The sequence below is a fragment of the Halichondria panicea genome, chromosome 10, assembly GCF_963675165.1.
Source record: "Halichondria panicea chromosome 10, odHalPani1.1, whole genome shotgun sequence".
Classification (NCBI taxonomy): Eukaryota; Metazoa; Porifera; class Demospongiae; order Suberitida; family Halichondriidae; genus Halichondria; species Halichondria panicea.
The window spans coordinates 6,525,424-6,543,332 of NC_087386.1; the positions used below are offsets into that span (position 1 = coordinate 6,525,424).

The following is a 17,909-nucleotide window of genomic DNA, read 5'->3' on the forward strand; positions in this document are numbered from 1 at the left end:
TCTACCCACTTACCAGGCTGATTGATTAGCAGATTATTTGTTTGTGCAAAATGTGTTAACGTATTATCCCTCATCATCCTCTGTAATGGAAGATGTGTGTAAGAAGACTGGAGTGAGGGACCATCAACTCGATCAAGAAATCCCTGAGAGTGACATCATTCTATTAGCGGAGAAATTTCCTCACCTACTGAGCGTGCACAAGTTAGGTAGTACATCTAAATTATATACGCAACTTGCCGTCCTGACATTTTGGTGAGGAGAGAAATGGTGTATGGATTGATGACATGTTTCTAGAGGGTTCGGGGTATGCCCCCAGGAACTCTTTACTACCTGCTATTAAGAATATTGTTCACCAGAACCACTCAATTGTATTCCCATCGAGTTTCTTCTAGAAGGTATTTCCGAGGGGGCAACTCCCACCTAATGTAACCCTGTTGATTGTTGCTTTTGTACAGGCTTTGACAATCAACGATCTGCAACATGTTTACGAGAAACTACACACTGCACATGAAAGTGCCAGCCCTCACTGGTTCAATCTGGGATTGGCTCTAGGTCTGACTCATTTTATTCTCACCAATATCGATAGCAAGCATCATGGTGATAATGTGTCATCATTGCGTGAAATGTTGGCTGAGCTCCTGCGTACGAAAGATGTAACATGGAGTCTCCTGTCAGATGGTCTCAATAAGCCCACGGTGGAGCTCATCAATTTGGCTGATAGCGTCACAGGTAACCATTTTCAGTGTTTATGCATATGGTATATACGTACATTTAACGTCATTTTATCTTTTTTCTTTGCACAGTCACAACTCCTAACCTGCTCGATCGACTCAACCTCACCCCAGCCAACCTCGATGATGTAACTGATGTCACACGTCGTCTAGGCAATCAAGCTGGAGTGGCTCATGCGTTGAGAGTGTGGCAAAGAGTGAATCCCTCCAGAGCTACCTTCAGAGCCTTGGTGGAAATTGCCATAGGACTGAGAAGAGGAGACACTGCTACAGACATTTGTAGATTAATTGTAAAGGAACTAAACTGAGCTTAACAATTTTTATCTAATTAGTACGTGGGCGTAGGTGTTCCAGCACCCTTATCATATTAATTATGTAACATTGTTTTCTGTAATGTCAACACATTGTTGTGGTACTATATAATTATTGAGCATGCGCAGTAGGAACACAACAACGCCCACATAGTTTGGGAATTCAGGGGTGGGGCATATGCATGTCTAGGAGTTTTCCCAGCTGAGCTCAACAAGTGCTCCCTTGAGATCCCTGCTTTGGCTAGCTATGAAATACCAAGGTCAGCAAGGCGTTTTAATTTATTGTGCGTGAGTATCACTAGATCTACTGGTACCCCTCTAAATACAAAGCCATTTGTAGCTTTCGTTATCGAAAATAGAATGGGGATCACAGTGGAGTTGTGGAGAGCTCGCATTGGGCAGTTCAGTGGTGGGAGGGGATCCCGACCACACAGTAAAGCTCCCTCGACAAAACAGCCTCTACACTTCAGTGATACAGTGGGTACTACTGCAAAAGTTGTTCAAGGAGGCTTGCTTTTATTGGTAATTCTCACATTTTTGAGCTCTCACGACAAATCACTTTTGCTAAAATGCACAAGAAATGCTGGTCTCCTAATAATTGCCATTGTTGGGTTGGTTCACTCTCTTGCCCATCTCTTGCTGCTAGCTGGAGACATTGAGAGCAATCCTGGCCCACAAATGGGTAAGTATAATATTGTGAAGGTGGATGTTTCTAAATATTGTTACAGATGAAGTTCTGACTCTCCATGAGCATCTAGAGGACGCTTGCAGCAAGCTATTCAAGGCTCGTACAGAATGGTTCAATATTGGGCTAACTCTCGGTGTCGATGACAATACTCTTACTGCTATCCGCCAGGAGCATTCTAGTAACCATGGTGACTGTCTCCGAGATATGTTGGCTCATCGTATCAAAGCAACGGATTCACTCACATGGGGAGATCTGTGCAAGAGTCTTAGACACGACACAGTAGGACACAGCGATGTGGCTGATGAAATCAAAGCAGGTATATTTTTTAGTACAGGTAGCCGAACCTCTTGTTTGTTTGTGACATCTGAGTATGCTTACCTGGGTTCCATAGCACTGTCTTTATAGCATGCATGCCATGTTAAAGCTTTGGTGTCAAATAAAAGCAAGCACGGCCTTTATTCGAGCTGAAGTGATAAAGCTAGAATTGTACTTTTGCTTCTTTAGCCCTAAGACTTCTAGTCTTGAGGCCGGACTCCTCCTTAGAAGAGATAGTTTGATCAAGTTTTTATTTGAATGAAACTTGATTGCATGTGCATGGTCCAGGAATGTTTTGGTTCGGTACAGGACGTGCACGCCCACGATCTGCCATGAATTACTGTATAGTTGGATATTCATGGCTAATTGTGGGCGTGCACGTCCTGTGGGTTAATTACTGGTCCAAGAAATTCTTGGACTGTCGACTATATCTCCCCTAAGGAGGAGTCTGGCCTTGAGACTAAAGACTTTGCTGTGATCCTAGTGCACCACTAAGCTCTCAAAGTTCAGCATGTATAATATATTGCTATATACTGTTATTTGCTACTTTAATGCTTAGTCTAGCCAGCTCCAAGTCTGGGGGCGGCCAGACCTTTTCTTAGAGGAGGGAGGGGAAGAGGAGAAAAGGTTACATTCCGTTAGAGCGCACAGAAATGCTGCAAGAGTCTCCAAACCTAATCCTAGCTCTACTTGATCTTGATTTTGCCCTCGAGCTATTAGGTCTGGCCCCGGAGAGTACCAGCTTCCATGCTCATACATCTACATTTATTGGGTCATGTCAACAGCCGAGAGTTAGCACTTTAATGCTCTAGTTATGCCTCGGTGCGCATGCGCAATTAAAGGTATATACGTACGGTAGTGTGTTTGTGTGTGTGTGTCTGTGTGCGTATCTGTGTAGACTGCTACAGCTGCTCAAGGATCAATGAAGTTCAAGTAAGAGTTTATAATCTATTTTCTTGGATTTTAATTTGTGGATTTGCAAAATAATGCTTCGTTCTCGAGTTATGCCTAGTTTTGCTTACTCAGAATGCCATTGCAGCCTTTTCAGAAGAGTGGATTCTGGATTCTGCCTGGCATGGCAGCAAAATATTAATTAATGCTGATGTGTGTACAAAAGCGCTTTAATTGACACCTCAACCGAGGCATCAGCACCCACAGTGCTTTCTGAGTACTAATCTCCGGTGTGCATGACTATAATTATATAGAGCAAGTATATGTTTCAAGGCTATCAAACTTCGCGGAATGACCATGCATGCATTTATAGCTAAGGCAGGTGGACTACCATTAGAAATTACGCTTAATTAATTGCGCAATAAATGTTCGCAGCACATGTCTATACATTATAATCAGCGAAAACCACGAAAATTTATTCCCTCGAAATATACCCGCTATACTGTGATATTGCTTCGTAAAATTATAATGAAGGCTGCATGTGTTCAACTTGTATTCAAGGTACTATTTTTCATTTCTCCCGACATCTTTCCCACTCACACCCATGCACTCAATAAGATAACCTTGGGGTGGACTGTACGGACTCTCAATTCAAACTACAGGTAAGCCAGTTCTATATAGTAGCAAATTCTGATTCATGTATGTTGTCACGAGAGGAGGCCACGTACGGGTTATATATAGTATTGTTACCCGAGGCGCGCGTGGGCGGCCACGGGTATAGTAGTCTGTTGGTTTGTTTGTCACAGGTATATCTACTCACCTGGATGCTACAGCACTGCGTTTACAGCATGGATATAGCCTTCACACAACAATATTTTGGTTTAAATAGTGACAGATTGTGATGTTAAAGCTTCTTTGTCGAGCAAAAGCTAAGAAGCTTGAACCAGCTTGTGACTGGGTCTGCTTACCTGGATGTTCTAGTACTGCGTTTAGCCTCTACACAGGCTCTCCTTTTTCTGTTCTTTATCACAATCGTTCAATACGATAAAATACTGTCTTAATCGTTCAATGAGATAAAATATGGTATTAATTGGAGGAATAAAGAAAGAAATAGACATAGAGTTAGGAAAAAGGAGAGCCTGTATCGGGAAGTCGCGTGAGGGTAGAAGGGTGGTAGAAGGGTGAAAATGAGCGTGGGCATGCTGAGCTAGAGATGTTGGACCGCCCACGCAGATATCTATGACTAATAAAAGTTTGCCTGCAGCAAGCTGGACATGGACTTGGAACTGGAAGTTTGCAAGCACTATAGCTAGCTATATACCTTAAGCTTAGCTAGATGATCTACTAGTCTAGATTGTGTGTTCAGATTCTATCAGACTATTACCTTTTCTTGTGTCTTTCTACATGCTAGTATAGATCAAGAATAGCTTAGTCATCATTATGCCTCGGTGCGCATGCGCAAGCGAGGTATACGGTAGTGTGTTTGTGTGTCTGTGTGTGTGTGTGTAGACTGCTACAGCTGCTCAAGGATGAATCAAGTGCAAGTAAGAGTTTCTATAGGCTTCTAGTCATGTTTACTTGGATTTTAATTCGTGGATTTGCAAAATAATGCTTCGTTCTCGAGTTATGCCTAGTTAATTTTGCTTACTTGGAATGCCATTGCAGCCTTTTCAGAAGAGCACGTAGCCAAACTTGTTTACCGAGTGTTACTACTCTACTTAGTAGTTAGCTCTGCACTAGAACGCTAGCTATTGGTAGCTGCAAGAGTGAGGAAGAGAGCTGCAAGGCTCTGTTGATGGCAGCCATTAATTTTAGACTTGAACTTTTGGCATCGATCGTTTTTAACAACAATCATGGTCGATCATTACCCACGCTTTGAGTTTGCATGCAGCAAAAGCAAAAATGTTCATCAATAACATTATTATATATAAGCTATTAGTAGCTTCATGTTATGTAGCTTTGGCATCTCCACCGAGGCATCAGCACCTGCGGTGCTTTCATTATCATATAGCTAGCAGGTAGCTACTGCCACCAGAGCTGGCAACGCTGGTTCTCTGATCTGACTTGCAGCTTGGGTGGTTGTCTCAGTACAGTTTTATTAACTCTGAATGCGTGGGAGAATACCTTATGTCACGATTGTGGGCTACATATCGCCCACGTTCATAAAAATCCTTGTGGATCACGCGATTTCCCAAACCAGGCCTTACTTTTTCTTAACTGTACGCCCATTTCTTCCTTTGCTGCCTCACTACGTCTTTCTTATGATTTATGGATGAACAGTGACAACAGCAAGAAAAAGTAAGGCCTGGGAACGACGCTATACTGCGTTTACAGCATGAGTAGCCTCCACACAACAAGTTAGTACTTCTAATAGTGGCAGCTTTCAGTGTTAAAGCTTTGTTGTCTAATAAAAGCAAGCAGCAAATGGTCCCATCTCTCCCGTATCGTGCCGAATCTGGGCAGTCAGTTTCAACCGCTGGAGAACATCCTACGCACTGTGTTCATTCCCACCATCACTGGAAGACCACTCCCTAATGACACAGATAGGGATATCTTTGCCCTGGGGTCTGGGCCTAAGCAACCCAGCAAAACAGTGTGATCTACAGTTCTCCGCCTCCCACTCCATTTCCAAGCCACTGATAGAGTCAGAATACTCCTTCGGGTGCATGGATGCCCAGCTGTCAGCCAAATCTGCCGTCAAACAGCTGCGCAGGGAACAATCCACCCTAGCAGCAGAAGAAATCAAGCAGCGTCTCACCCCTGCCAACACTAGGACGCTGGATCTCGCAAGCGAGAGAGGTGCCTCCAATTGGCTAACCTCACTACCGATCTCGGAGTTCGGCTTCAGTCTACACAAAGGTGCCTTTGTGGACGCCCTATGTCTACGCTATGGTTGGACGCCTGGAGGTACGCCAATACACTGCGACTGTGGTGCCAACTTCTCAGTCGAGCACGTCCTCTCTTGCCCCCGTGGAGGATTTCCATCGATCCGCCACAATGAAATCAGGGATATCACTGCCGACCTACTCACAGAAATCTGTCATGATGTCTCGGTGGAACCTGATCTCCAACCCCTGACTGGAGAAACCCTTGCTCACAGAACCGCCAATATATCGGATGGTGCCAGACTTGATGTCTCCATGAAGGGGTTCTGGGGAGGACGCCAAGAGAAGACATTCCTGGATGTCAGGGTGTTCAACCCACATGCTCTGTCAAACAAAAACTCTAGCATTGCAAACTGTTACAAAAAGCACGAAAATGAAAAAAAAAGAGCTTATGAGCAACGAGTCCGAGATGTCGAACACTCAACCTTCACTCCAATAGTGGCATGGCAAAACAGTCCACAACATTCTACAAGCGACTTGCCTCTCGTCTAGCTGAAAAATGGGAGCAGACATACTGCTCAACCCTGTACTGGCTACGTGCCCGCCTGTCTTTCTCTCTACTGAGATCTGCAATATAATGTATCCGTGGCGCCCGCTCATCTAGGGGCCACGCTGTGACCAATTGATCTGATCAGCAGCGAGGCAAGCTAGCTACCTGCAGGAAAACTGAATTAAAAAGATATAACTATTTACAATTATTTTTCTTGACTTGCTCTCATAATTATTATCATTACTCGAAAAAAAAAAAAAAATGTAGTTTGAACAGAACTTGGCACATGCGTTACTTATAACTGAAGTGATCCTGTACCAGGAACAATGGAACAGGATCACTAAAGTAGAAAGCTGTATATACCAGGAACAATGGAACAGGGTCACTGAAGTAGAAAGCTTGAATTATAGCTCCTGCTGACTGTCTACTCCAGATCTAGTTGGTCCGCCCAACCAACGCTTCGCTCAGCGTTGGTTGGACTCCGCCCAACTACTCCAGATCCATGCAGGACCTAGAGCCATACTTCTCTGAGACTCCAGGCTTATTACCCGAGGCGCGCGTGGACGGCCACGGGTATAGTAGTCGTTTGGTTTGTCTGTTTGTAATTTCAGGATCTGCTCACCTGGCTGCCACAGCACTGCGTTTACAGCATGGATAGCCTTCACACAATAAGTTATTAGTTTTATAACAATAGTAGATTTCGATGTTAGAGCTTTGTTGTTGAATAAAGCATAACTAAGAAGCTTGAACTTGCACGTTGGCAGCTAGCTAGGCTAACACTATACACGCGGCCTTTATTCGAGGCACACTCCGTATTTACAGCTGAAGTGATCCCGTACCAAACACAGTGGAAAAGGGTCACTACAATAGAAAGCTAGAATTGTGACTTGTTTGTTGCTCTGTTAGCTGACTCTGGGATCCTACTCCATCCAAGAGTCATACTTCTCTGAAACTCCAGGCTTCTTTGCTGTGATCCTAGACTAGGACCTAGTTCACCTCATGTATCACTAAAACTCTGTTCTCAATATTTCAGCATGTCTCCAGTCTGGTTTAGTTTTATTGCTCCTGAGTTGCTGTGCTAGACAGCTCAGTCATACATCACTACATGCACTGCATTATATCACTCTTCTGGTTTCTTTATAATCATGTCACCAGCCGAGGGTTTGCACTTCAGTGCTCTAGTTTGTTTGTTTGTTTGTTTGTTTGTAACAATAATATCTACTCACCTGGATGCCATAACACTGCGTTTACAACATAGATAGATTTTAATGTTAAAGCTTCTTTGTCGAGTAAAAGTGAGCAAAAGCTAAGAAGCTTAAACTTGCACGTGGCCTTGAGTCAAGGTACGGGATCACTTCAGCTGAAAATACGTAGTCAAGGCTTTACGTATTTTCAGCTGAAGTAATCCCGTACCAGGAACAATTGAATAGGGTCAAGAAAGTAGAATTGTGACTGGTTGTTGACTGACTCTGGATCCTATACTCAAGCTTGGAAGGAGCCATACTTCTCTTAGTCTAAGACTCCAGGCTTCTTTGCTGTGATCCCAGTCCATAGTGCATGTCTCATGTATACGTTGTTGTTTAGTTTTATTGCTCTTGAGTTGCTGTGCTAGTCATACATGCTACATGCACTGCATTATATCACTCTTCTGGGTTCTTTACTATCATGTCACCAGCCGAGGGTCTGCACTTTAGTGCTCTAGTTTGTTTGTTTGTCTGTCTGTGTATTCTGAGTCTGCTAACCTGGCTGCCATTTAGTGCTGCATTAATTTACAGCATGATATAGCTCCACACATGCAACAAGTTACAGTTTAATAGTGCATGTGCATGGAAGATTTGGGTCAATATAAAAGCGAACAAATGCTAAAAAGCAGTTGGCTGCAGGGCTAGCCAAAGGCAGTCGAATATCATGCACTTGACTATAATGATCGAATCTTCATGCTATACCCACACTCTACTAGATCCGCCCAACTATAGTCTTTAGTGGCAGCACTGGTCTCTGGAAACTATATACCATGGTACCGGTATTATATCATTATTCTTAATTAATTATAGCCTCTATAGGTCTTCTAGCTCAGAGCCTCCCCATGTTCTGTTGACCTGGTCCATTAGACACCAGAGCTAGTCATATATATAGGGCACTGGTAGTTGGTGTATCCCCTGACATTAAAATCTATTTGTGTTGAGGTTGACCTTCATAATGTTGTCATAATTATATACAGTGGAACGTCCATTAACGACCACCTCCAACCACACGCTATATAATGGCCAAGAGCTCAGGTCCGGATTGAAACTACAATGACTGCGATGTAAAGCAACCTCTCAGGAGCGACCACCTCTCTACTCCGTATAACGAGCAGCTTTCTAGTCCCCAACTATAGCTTTAGCAATGGGCCTCCCAGAACGGACAGCCACACCCAGAATTAGCAGAAAATTATTGCTGAGATAGCATTATTTTGCACAATCGTGAAAATCTGGCTGTAGCTTGTCTCTAGAGCCTTTTCAAAGCTTGTATAAGCTAAAGAAGCAGTTAGCAGATTCATTTGCAGCAAGAAATGACTCATAGAATATACATAGCGAAGACCACCTCTCTATAACGGCCAAAAGGCTGTTCCCCAATGGTGTCCGTTCTATGGAGGTTCCACTGTACTTCAGTTTACCATTGCGCTTCTACCTTAAGGTGACATTATTATTTGTACGAGTTATTAATTTCTGCTATTTTGCTATTTCTGTGAATGAGTTCAAAAATTTGTACTCGCAGATAATTAAAAAATGCAATGAACTCATTAAAACCACTTGCGAGTAATTAGAAACGCTAACATAATTTCACAGATTTAGCAGAATTTTATACCAGCAAAATCGCAAACGAATCTACCTGTGAAAAAATGTCACCTTATAAGGTATCTATGTGCTGATAAGCTTCAACCACCAGCTAAAAGTTAGTATTTTCTAGTTGTAGACTATAATTATGTAGAATTCTCTGGCATACCGTATAGCAAGAAATTTTGGTGGGGTGTAAAATTTTGCGTTTTCGAGGGCGGAGCAGTGATGCGGACATTAAAACCAAGATAAACTCCCACGCACCCGTATTTTCACATGCAAAGCTATTGGTGGGTGTGGTTTCCTGGCATTGAACTGCGAATATTAGAACTGACGAAAATTTCTGCTGAGGGCTCTGGAGCCAAATAGCGAAAATTTTCCGCCATAGGGTACTTGTCAACCACATAAACCATAAATGAAGCCATAATTTATCACATAACTTCCAGGGCCGAACTCAATGCTTAGTGTAGATAGTCATGTGATATTGTATAATGAGTAGGGAGTGGGTCTGCATGTGATGAGTGATGGACCTGCTCACACTATATATCTTAACTCTGCACAGGATGGATTAACTGAGGAGTTGATGGCAGCTGCTCAAAATGGTCATGTGAAGGGAGTGGAGGTGTTAATTGCAGCAGGGGCTGAAGTGAACTTTCAAACTGAGGTGAGATTTACTGCGATGGTTAGATGGCATTACACATGGCCAGTATTAGCCTCGATTCTAGGCCGAGTTTTCGCTTTTATAACGGTTAGGCAACAACTAGGCCTGCGCATGTAGGACCAGAAAGCCAGAAATCGGAAAAGGCGGAAGTGAAAGGTAAATGAGTGGGCGTAGCAGGGCAATGCATTCCAAGGTTAACCCTTGACTTTGCACAGAGATATGCTCTTGCCTGATCACTATACTAGTCTATGTAAGTAAGTAGAAAGCTGGCCAGCCTAGTTTTAAGTAGACTCTCCATTGTCTGCAGTATAGACTTAATATAATAGCTAGCTACTTGCACATGTCTGCAGTAGACTCTAGCTATAGCTACATGCACAATGACAATTAATTATGTCTGTACACTGAGCTAGATTTAGTATGAATTTAACATTACCATTTTTAATTCAGCCAGTCACCTAACTCCTACTTATACTCCCCAATTTATTGTTCAGAGGTTATTTGGCTCTATACTGAAACACGCCGAGCCACTTTTCTGACTTTTGAGAGCTATGATTATAGAATGGGAACTGGAATAATTATGTTCAATCCTGGTCTATATACAAGCAATTAAGTATATCAGCCAATAAGTTATGTTGATATACTCAAGTTACTTTAATCGACTGGAACTTGCTGAGCAACTTTTCTGACTTTCCGAGAACAGTGGTTCGTTAACGGGAACCCTGAAAAATAATATATTCAGTGCTGGTCTAGACATGCATGCATGCAGATATCAGCTAGTATGTTGATATATACTCTTCTGAGGTTACTTGAATCGACTGGAACTTGCTGAGCAACTTTTCTGACTTCCGAGTGCAGTGGTTCGTTAACGGGAACCCTGAAAAATAATATATTCAGTGCTGGTCTAGACATGCATGCAGATATCAGCCAGTATGTTGATATATATACTCAATTCTGAGGTTACTTTAATCGACTGGAACTTGCTGAGCAACTTTTCTGACTTTCCGAGAGCAGTTGTTTGTTAACGGGAACCCAGAAAAATAATATATTCAGTGTTGGTCTAGACATGCATGCAGATATCAGCCAGTATGTTGATATATACTCAAGTTTACAATTCTGAGGTTACTTTAATCGACTGGAACTTGCTGAGCAACTTTTTTGACTTTCCGAGAGCAGTGGTTCGTTAACGGGAACCCTGAAAAATAATATATTCAGTGCTGGTCTAGACATGCATGCAGATATCTATGGCGCTCCATTTGTTTCATTATTCAATAGTGAAAAATATTGTCAATGGCGAAATATGTTGACAATGATGTAATGTGATTGTCAATACTTGGGTTACCTATTGTCAATGATTATCCGATTCATTGTCAATAACTATCGTCATGTTTGTCAATAATTGGGTGCCTATTGTCAATAATTATCCGATTCATTGTCAATAAACTATCGTGATGTTGTCAATAATTGGGTTGCCTGTTGTCAATGATTATCTGATTCATTGTCAATAATATCGTCATGTTTGTCAATAATTGTTGGAATTATTGTCAATAATTATCATCACTATTGTCAATGATTGCTTAATTTTATTGTCAATAATTATCATCATTTATTGTCAATGATTGTTCAAAGTATTGTCAATAATTATTCACCCGTTTTTATTCGATGTCCCTGCTCCATTCCGGAATGGGTCACCATATTTTACTGCGCATGCGCATGAACTACCAAGAGCCACGTGGCAGGAGTTGACTAACTGTACACGTACACAAAAAGACCAGAGATTAAAGACTTACCGCAATTAACTCACGACCTCCCCAGAACACGTACTGCAGGAAGCTTTAGCAAGCGTCTTGAAGTCGAATGGCAGCCAACGAGCAGGAAGCTTACTATGTACATAGCTAGCTGGCCTAGTGTAGTATAATTTAATTTATATATATCAGAGTTATTTTACCTGAGCTTCCTGCTCGTTGGCTGCCATTCGACTTCAAGACCCTTGCTAAAGCTTCCTGCAGTACGTGTTCTGGGGAGGTCGTGAGTTAATTGCGGTAAGTCTTTAATCTCTGGTCTTTTTGTGTACGTGTACAGTGAGTCAACTCCTGCCACGTGGCTCTTGGTAGTTCATGCGCATGCGCAGTAAAATATGGTGACCCATTCCGGAATGGAGCAGGAAGCTTACTATGTACATAGCTAGCTGGCCTAGTGTAGTATAATTTAATTTATATATATCAGAGTTATTTTACCTGAGCTTCCTGCTCGTTGGCTGCCATTCGACTTCAAGACGCTTGCTAAAGCTTCCTGCAGTACGTGTTCTGGGGAGGTCGTGAGTTAATTGCAGTAAGTCTTTAATCTCTGGTCTTTTTGTGTACGTGTACAGTGAGTCAACTCTTGCCACGTGGCTCTTGTAGTTCATGCGCATGCGCAGTAAATATGGTGACCCATTCCGGAATGGAGCAGGGACATCGAATAAAAACGGGTGAATAATTATTGGCAATACTTTGAACAATCATTGACAATAAATGATGATAATTATTGACAATAAAATTGAGCAATCATTGACAATAGTGATGATAATTATTGACAATAATTCCAACAATTATTGACAAACATGACGATATTATTGACAATGAATCAGATAATCATTGACAACAAGGCAACCCAATTTATTATTGACAACATCACGATAGTTTACTGACAATGAATCAGATAATTATTGACAATAGGCACCCAATTATTGACAAACATGACGATAGTTATTGACAATGAATCGGATAATCATTGACAATAGGTAACCCAAGTATTGACAATCACATTACATCATTGTCAACATATTTCGGCATTGACAATATTTTTCACTATTGAATAATGAAACAAATGAAGCGCCATAGATATCAGGCAGTATATGTTGATATAATTTATACTCAAGTTTACAATTCTGAGGTTACTTTAATCGACTAGAACTTGCTGAGCAACTTTTCTGACTTTCCGAGAGCAGTGGTTCGTTAACGGCAACCCAGAAAAATAACATATTTCAGTGCTGGTCTAGACATGCATGCAGATATCAGCCAGTATATGCTCAAGTTTACAATTCTGAGGTTACTTTAATCGACTGGAACTTGCTGAGCAACTTTTCTGACTTTCCGAAAACAGTGGTTCGTTAACGGCAACCCAGAAAAATAACATATTTCAGTGCTGGTCTAGACATGCATGCAGATATCAGCCAGTATATGCTCAAGTTTACAATTCTGAGGTTACTTTAATCGACTGGAACTTGCTGAGCAACTTTTCTGACTTTCCGAGAACAGTGGTTCGTTAACGGGAACCCTGAAAAATAATATATTCAGCTATATTGTTGGTCTATAGACATGCATGCAGATATCAGCTAGTATATGTTGATATATACTCAAGTTTACAATTCTTGATCAGATTACTTTAATCGACTGGAACTTGCTGAGAAATTTTTCTGACTTTCCGAGAGCAGTGGTTCGTTAACGGGAATCCAGAAAAATAACATATTCAGTGCTGGTCTAGACATGCATGCAGATATCAGCTATAGTATGTTGATATGTACTCAAGTTTACAATTCTGAGGTTACTTTAATCGACTGGAACTTGCTAAGCAACTTTTCTGACTTTCCGAGAGCAGTGGTTCGTTAACGGGAATCCAGAAAAATAACATATTCAGTGTTGGTCTAGACATGCATGCAGATATCAGCTAGTATGTTGATATACTCAAGTTTACAATTCTGAGGTTATTTTAATCGACTGGAACTTGCTAAGCAACTTTTCTGACTTTCCGAGAGCTGTGGTTTGTTAACGGGAACCCTGAAAAATAACATATTCAGTGCTGGTCTATACATGCATGCATGTAGATATACGTATGTTGATATAATTATACTCAAGTTTATAATTCTGAGGTTACTTTAATCGACTGGAACTTGCTGAGCAACTTTTCTGACTTTCCGAGAGCTGTGGTTTGTTAACGGGAACCCTGAAAAATAATATAATGTAGACATGTATGCATATCAGCCAGTATGTTGATATATACTCTTCTGAGGTTACTTTCATCGACTGGAACTTGCTGAGGAACTTTTTTGACTTTCCGAGAGCTGTGGTTCGTTAACGGAAACCCAGAAAATATATTTAGTGCTGGTCTTACAAGCAGGTAGCAGCCATATTGAATACGTTGATACACTCTTTTGAGGTTACTTAATCGACTGGAAACTTGATGAAAAATTTTTCTGACTTTCCGAGAGCTGTGATTCGTAAACGGAAACCCTGAAAATATATTCAATGCTGGTCTTAGACAAGCAGGTATCAGCCAATAATTATGTTGATATACCTAAGTTTACAATTATGAGGCTCCTTTAATTGACTGCATGGAACTTCCTGAGCAACTTTTCAGACTTTCCATGAGTTCAACGGTAATTCATATAAAAGCATTTCTCGGACAAGTGTAATGCAGGCAGTTAGTCCATCCATACCTTCAGGTATTGTCAACTAGAACGACTTATGACGTTCCATGGGCAGTATAATTCATGACTCTCAAATATTGATTACAATTTCACTATGCAAGATTATTATTCAAGGCTCAGTGCCAAGATATAAGCCTTTTGAGTAAATTTGTGACAGATCGAAGGTCCAATCATAATTATATAGGGAAACTATAATATTGAGTTCTGACTAGAGATTGAATCAAAGTGTACAGACTATATACGTAGACTCTATACTATATAATTTTATTTCGCTGGGCTATAGCTGATGTCTTGCATGGTGTGTACCTGGTTTGTTACATGACTATCTATATATAGTCTGTTGTCAGCAGTAATTACTATAGGTTTTGCTTAATAGATGTATAGTATACTGTGTATTGTCTTGATTAATTTGATAGGTGCAGACTAGATTCTATACCAGGATCCAACACAGTATACACAAACAATCCTCATTATAGTCAAGTCCTGGCAGTGTATATACGTATAGTCTACACCAGTCCTATATACAATAAATTTATAGGTATATAGACGAGCAGTGACGATGAAGTAGGCAGTGATGATGCTGCGATTGAAAGACATGCAGTTATGAGAGAGAGTGAAGAAAACTCACTGGATAAAAAATATACAGGCGTATATATATATATAGTTACAACATAAACTATATTGCAAGTAGATGATAGTTAAGCTTGTAGATTGTACACCATCGTCTCTAGATGTATATGTCCTATAGCTGTAATGCAAGGCCTATATATATATAGGCGATAGGAAAATGGGAGTGAGGCTGAAGCCCCTCATGCATGCAGGGCTAATTTACAGGTGATTTTGATGCATCCAAAGCACTTCCTGACACAGTAATTTCTGTTGTTTACATTTTATAGAAGGCAAGCATAATTATATCCCTACCAAAGATCGGAGCGCCCCAATAAAAAAAAGACTTACTACTGTCAATATACACATACCGTGACAATTAATCGTAAAATTAATTTTTTACACCATAAATACACCAAGCCACAGGTGTTTCAACCATTGACGATAAGTCTGTCGTCTGATTCGCCCAACCAGAAAAAAGTACAATCATACTTTTCCAGGAAAACAAAGTGACAACCCATAATTAAAGTTCATTTTGCTGCAAATTCTATAATTTATTACGATAGATCAAAGGGAGACGAGGAAAGAAAGAGATCCCATGAAGTGTTCTGGCATTAGCGAAGATGAGGTGCAAAATCATTACTTCTCGACTCAATAATAATTATAATGAGCATTATGCATGGACTATCCCGTAGACATACAAAGTAAGATAATAATACAACGTACATACCAGACAGGCTTTAATATGGGGCTGTTAAATGTTGTGTCGTTGAAACTTATCCAACTGATAGCCTCCTTCAGGGCAATATTCTAGATTTATTTTAACAGATACACCGGAGAGGGTATAGTGGATCAACCAATCCTTATTATATATATATAATATGCAAGAACTATATACTCCGACCACTTCTTAGTTTTATTCTCTCTCACAGCCAACTATATAATTATAAGCCGCCTATTCGATCCACAAATAACTACAATTCAAGCTATAACTTCAGCAATATGATTTTAATAATGGACTTCTACCCAATCATTTCCCCAAGCCTCCCAAAATGATATGTGAAAACTGCCTGGTTATAATTATATAGAACTAAAAACAGACATAACATCATCTATTATACAGACATGTATACCAACGGCCACAACAGCGTCCTTAACTGGTTATGCCTCGGTGCGCATGCGCAAGCGAGGTATACGGTAGTGTGTTTGTGTGTCCGTGTGTCTGTGTGTGTGTGTGTGTCTGTGTGTGTAGACTGTTTCAGCTGCTCAAGGATCAATGAAGTGCAAGTAAGAGTTTCTATAGGCTTCTAGTCATGCTTTCTTGGCTTGGTATTTGTGGATTTGCAAAATAAAGCTTCGTTCTCGAGTTATGCCTATAGTTTTGCTTACTTGGAATGCCATTGCAGCCTTTTCAGAAGAGTCCGTAGCAAAACTTGTTTACCGAGTGTTGCTACTCTACTTAGTAGTTAGCTCTGCACTAGAACGCTAGCTATTGATAGCTGCAAGAGTGAGAAGAGAGCTGCAAGGCTCTGCTGACTTGATTGCCGCAGCCATTAGACTTGAATTTTTGGCGTCGATCGTTATTAACAACAATCATCGTCGATCATTACCCACTCTTTGAGTTTCCCTGTGATTCTGGATTCTGCAGGCAGCAAAATTCATCATGATAATTATATAATCAATGTGTGTATAAAAGCTAGCTATATTAGTAGCTTTATGTTATGTAGCTTTGGCACCTCCACCGAGGCATCAGCACCCGCGGTGCTTTCATTCACCAAGGAATAAGACATAACATTAAAAACTTGGATTCACTCTCTGAAAAGGAAACACACTACTATCAAGCTATGCAAACTAGAGGGAACTGCAATTACAAAACCAATCCCTGATCCTAAAATTGATTATGACACAAACCTATAGCACAAACTCTATAGCAGCCAACCCCAAAAAGCTGTTCTCTAAATCCACTATACCTATGCATGCCCTTGTAACAGATGTATCGTGAACTGCATGCATATAAGAACTTACCAGAACCATAGCTATAGCGTTAACAATCTGTCTATATATGTTATGTGTTTGTCCAATACAATTATATACATGTGTTTTACACTCAGCGGCATCATATTAGTGATGCCTGTCTGTCTGTCACAACTTTCCAAGCCATCCCCTTATATCATCACCTCTAAATTGAATAATCAGAGAAGACAAGGGAATCCGTACACGAACAAATTCTTTGTTCCAAAGTCGATTATATCTATAGTATAATTAATTATTATGGATTGGTTGATCCACTATACCCTCTCCGGTGTATCTGTTAAAATAAATCTAGAATATTGCCCTGTATATGTGAAGGGAGGCTATCAGTTGGATAAGTTTCAACAACACAACATTTAACACCCCATATTAAAGCCTGTCTGGTATGTACGTTGTATTATTATCTTGCTTTGTATGTCTACGGGATAGTCCATGCATTATAATTATTATTGAGTCGAGAAGTATTGATTTTGCACCTCATCTTAGCTAATGCCAAAACACTTCATGGAATCTCTTTCTTTCCTCGTCTCCCTTTGATCTATGTATAATTATCGACAATAGTAAGTGTTTTTTATTGGGGCGCTCTGATCGTTGGTAGGGATATAATTATGCTTACCTTCTATAAAATGTAAACAACATAATGTATGGAAATTACTGTTGAGGAAGTGCTTTGGATGCATCAAAATCACTTGTAAATAGCCCTGCATGCATGGGGGGCTTCAGCCTCACTCCCATTTTCCTATCGCCTATATATATATATATAGGCCTTGCATTACAGCTATAGGACATATACATCTAGAGACGATGGTGTACAATCTACAAGCTTAACTATAGCGATTATCATCTACTTGCAATATAGTTTATGTTGTAACTATATATGCGCCTGTATTTATCCAGTGAGTTTTCCTCACTCTCTCTCATAACTGTCTTTCAATCGCAGCATCATCACTGCCTACTTCATCGTCACTGCTCGTCTATATACCTATAAATCTATTGCATAATATAGGACTGGTGCA

The 17,909-nt window shown here is 40.6% G+C and overlaps 2 protein-coding genes across 3 annotated transcripts in view; both read left to right on the forward strand.

The window, feature by feature from the left end:
* LOC135342596 (ankyrin-3-like) overlaps positions 1–17,909 on the forward strand; it is a 64,660-nt gene that overhangs the window by 21,210 nt on the left and 25,541 nt on the right. Inside the window, exons 1-4 of one of the 2 annotated variants that reach the window (XM_064539369.1) lie at positions 1,324–1,724; positions 1,771–2,046; positions 3,555–3,598; positions 9,693–9,794. In XM_064539369.1, coding sequence (XP_064395439.1) covers positions 1,403–1,724; positions 1,771–2,046; positions 3,555–3,598; positions 9,693–9,794 — 744 coding nt within the window. In that variant the 5' untranslated portion in view covers positions 1,324–1,402. Of the gene's footprint in view, positions 1–1,323; positions 1,725–1,770; positions 2,047–3,554; positions 3,599–9,692; positions 9,795–17,909 lie in introns of those variants that run through there. The other variant, XM_064539368.1, reaches the window with a different exon arrangement.
* Positions 5,471–6,313, forward strand: LOC135342437 (uncharacterized). The gene has a single exon (XM_064539167.1). The coding sequence runs from the start codon at positions 5,471–5,473 to the stop codon at positions 6,311–6,313; it is 843 nt and encodes a 280-aa protein (XP_064395237.1).

Excerpts from the sequence above, each read along its gene's own strand:
- LOC135342437 (XM_064539167.1), top strand. The coding sequence starts at position 5,471 with ATGACACAGATAGGGATATCTTTGCCCTGGGGTCTGGGCCTAAGCAAC.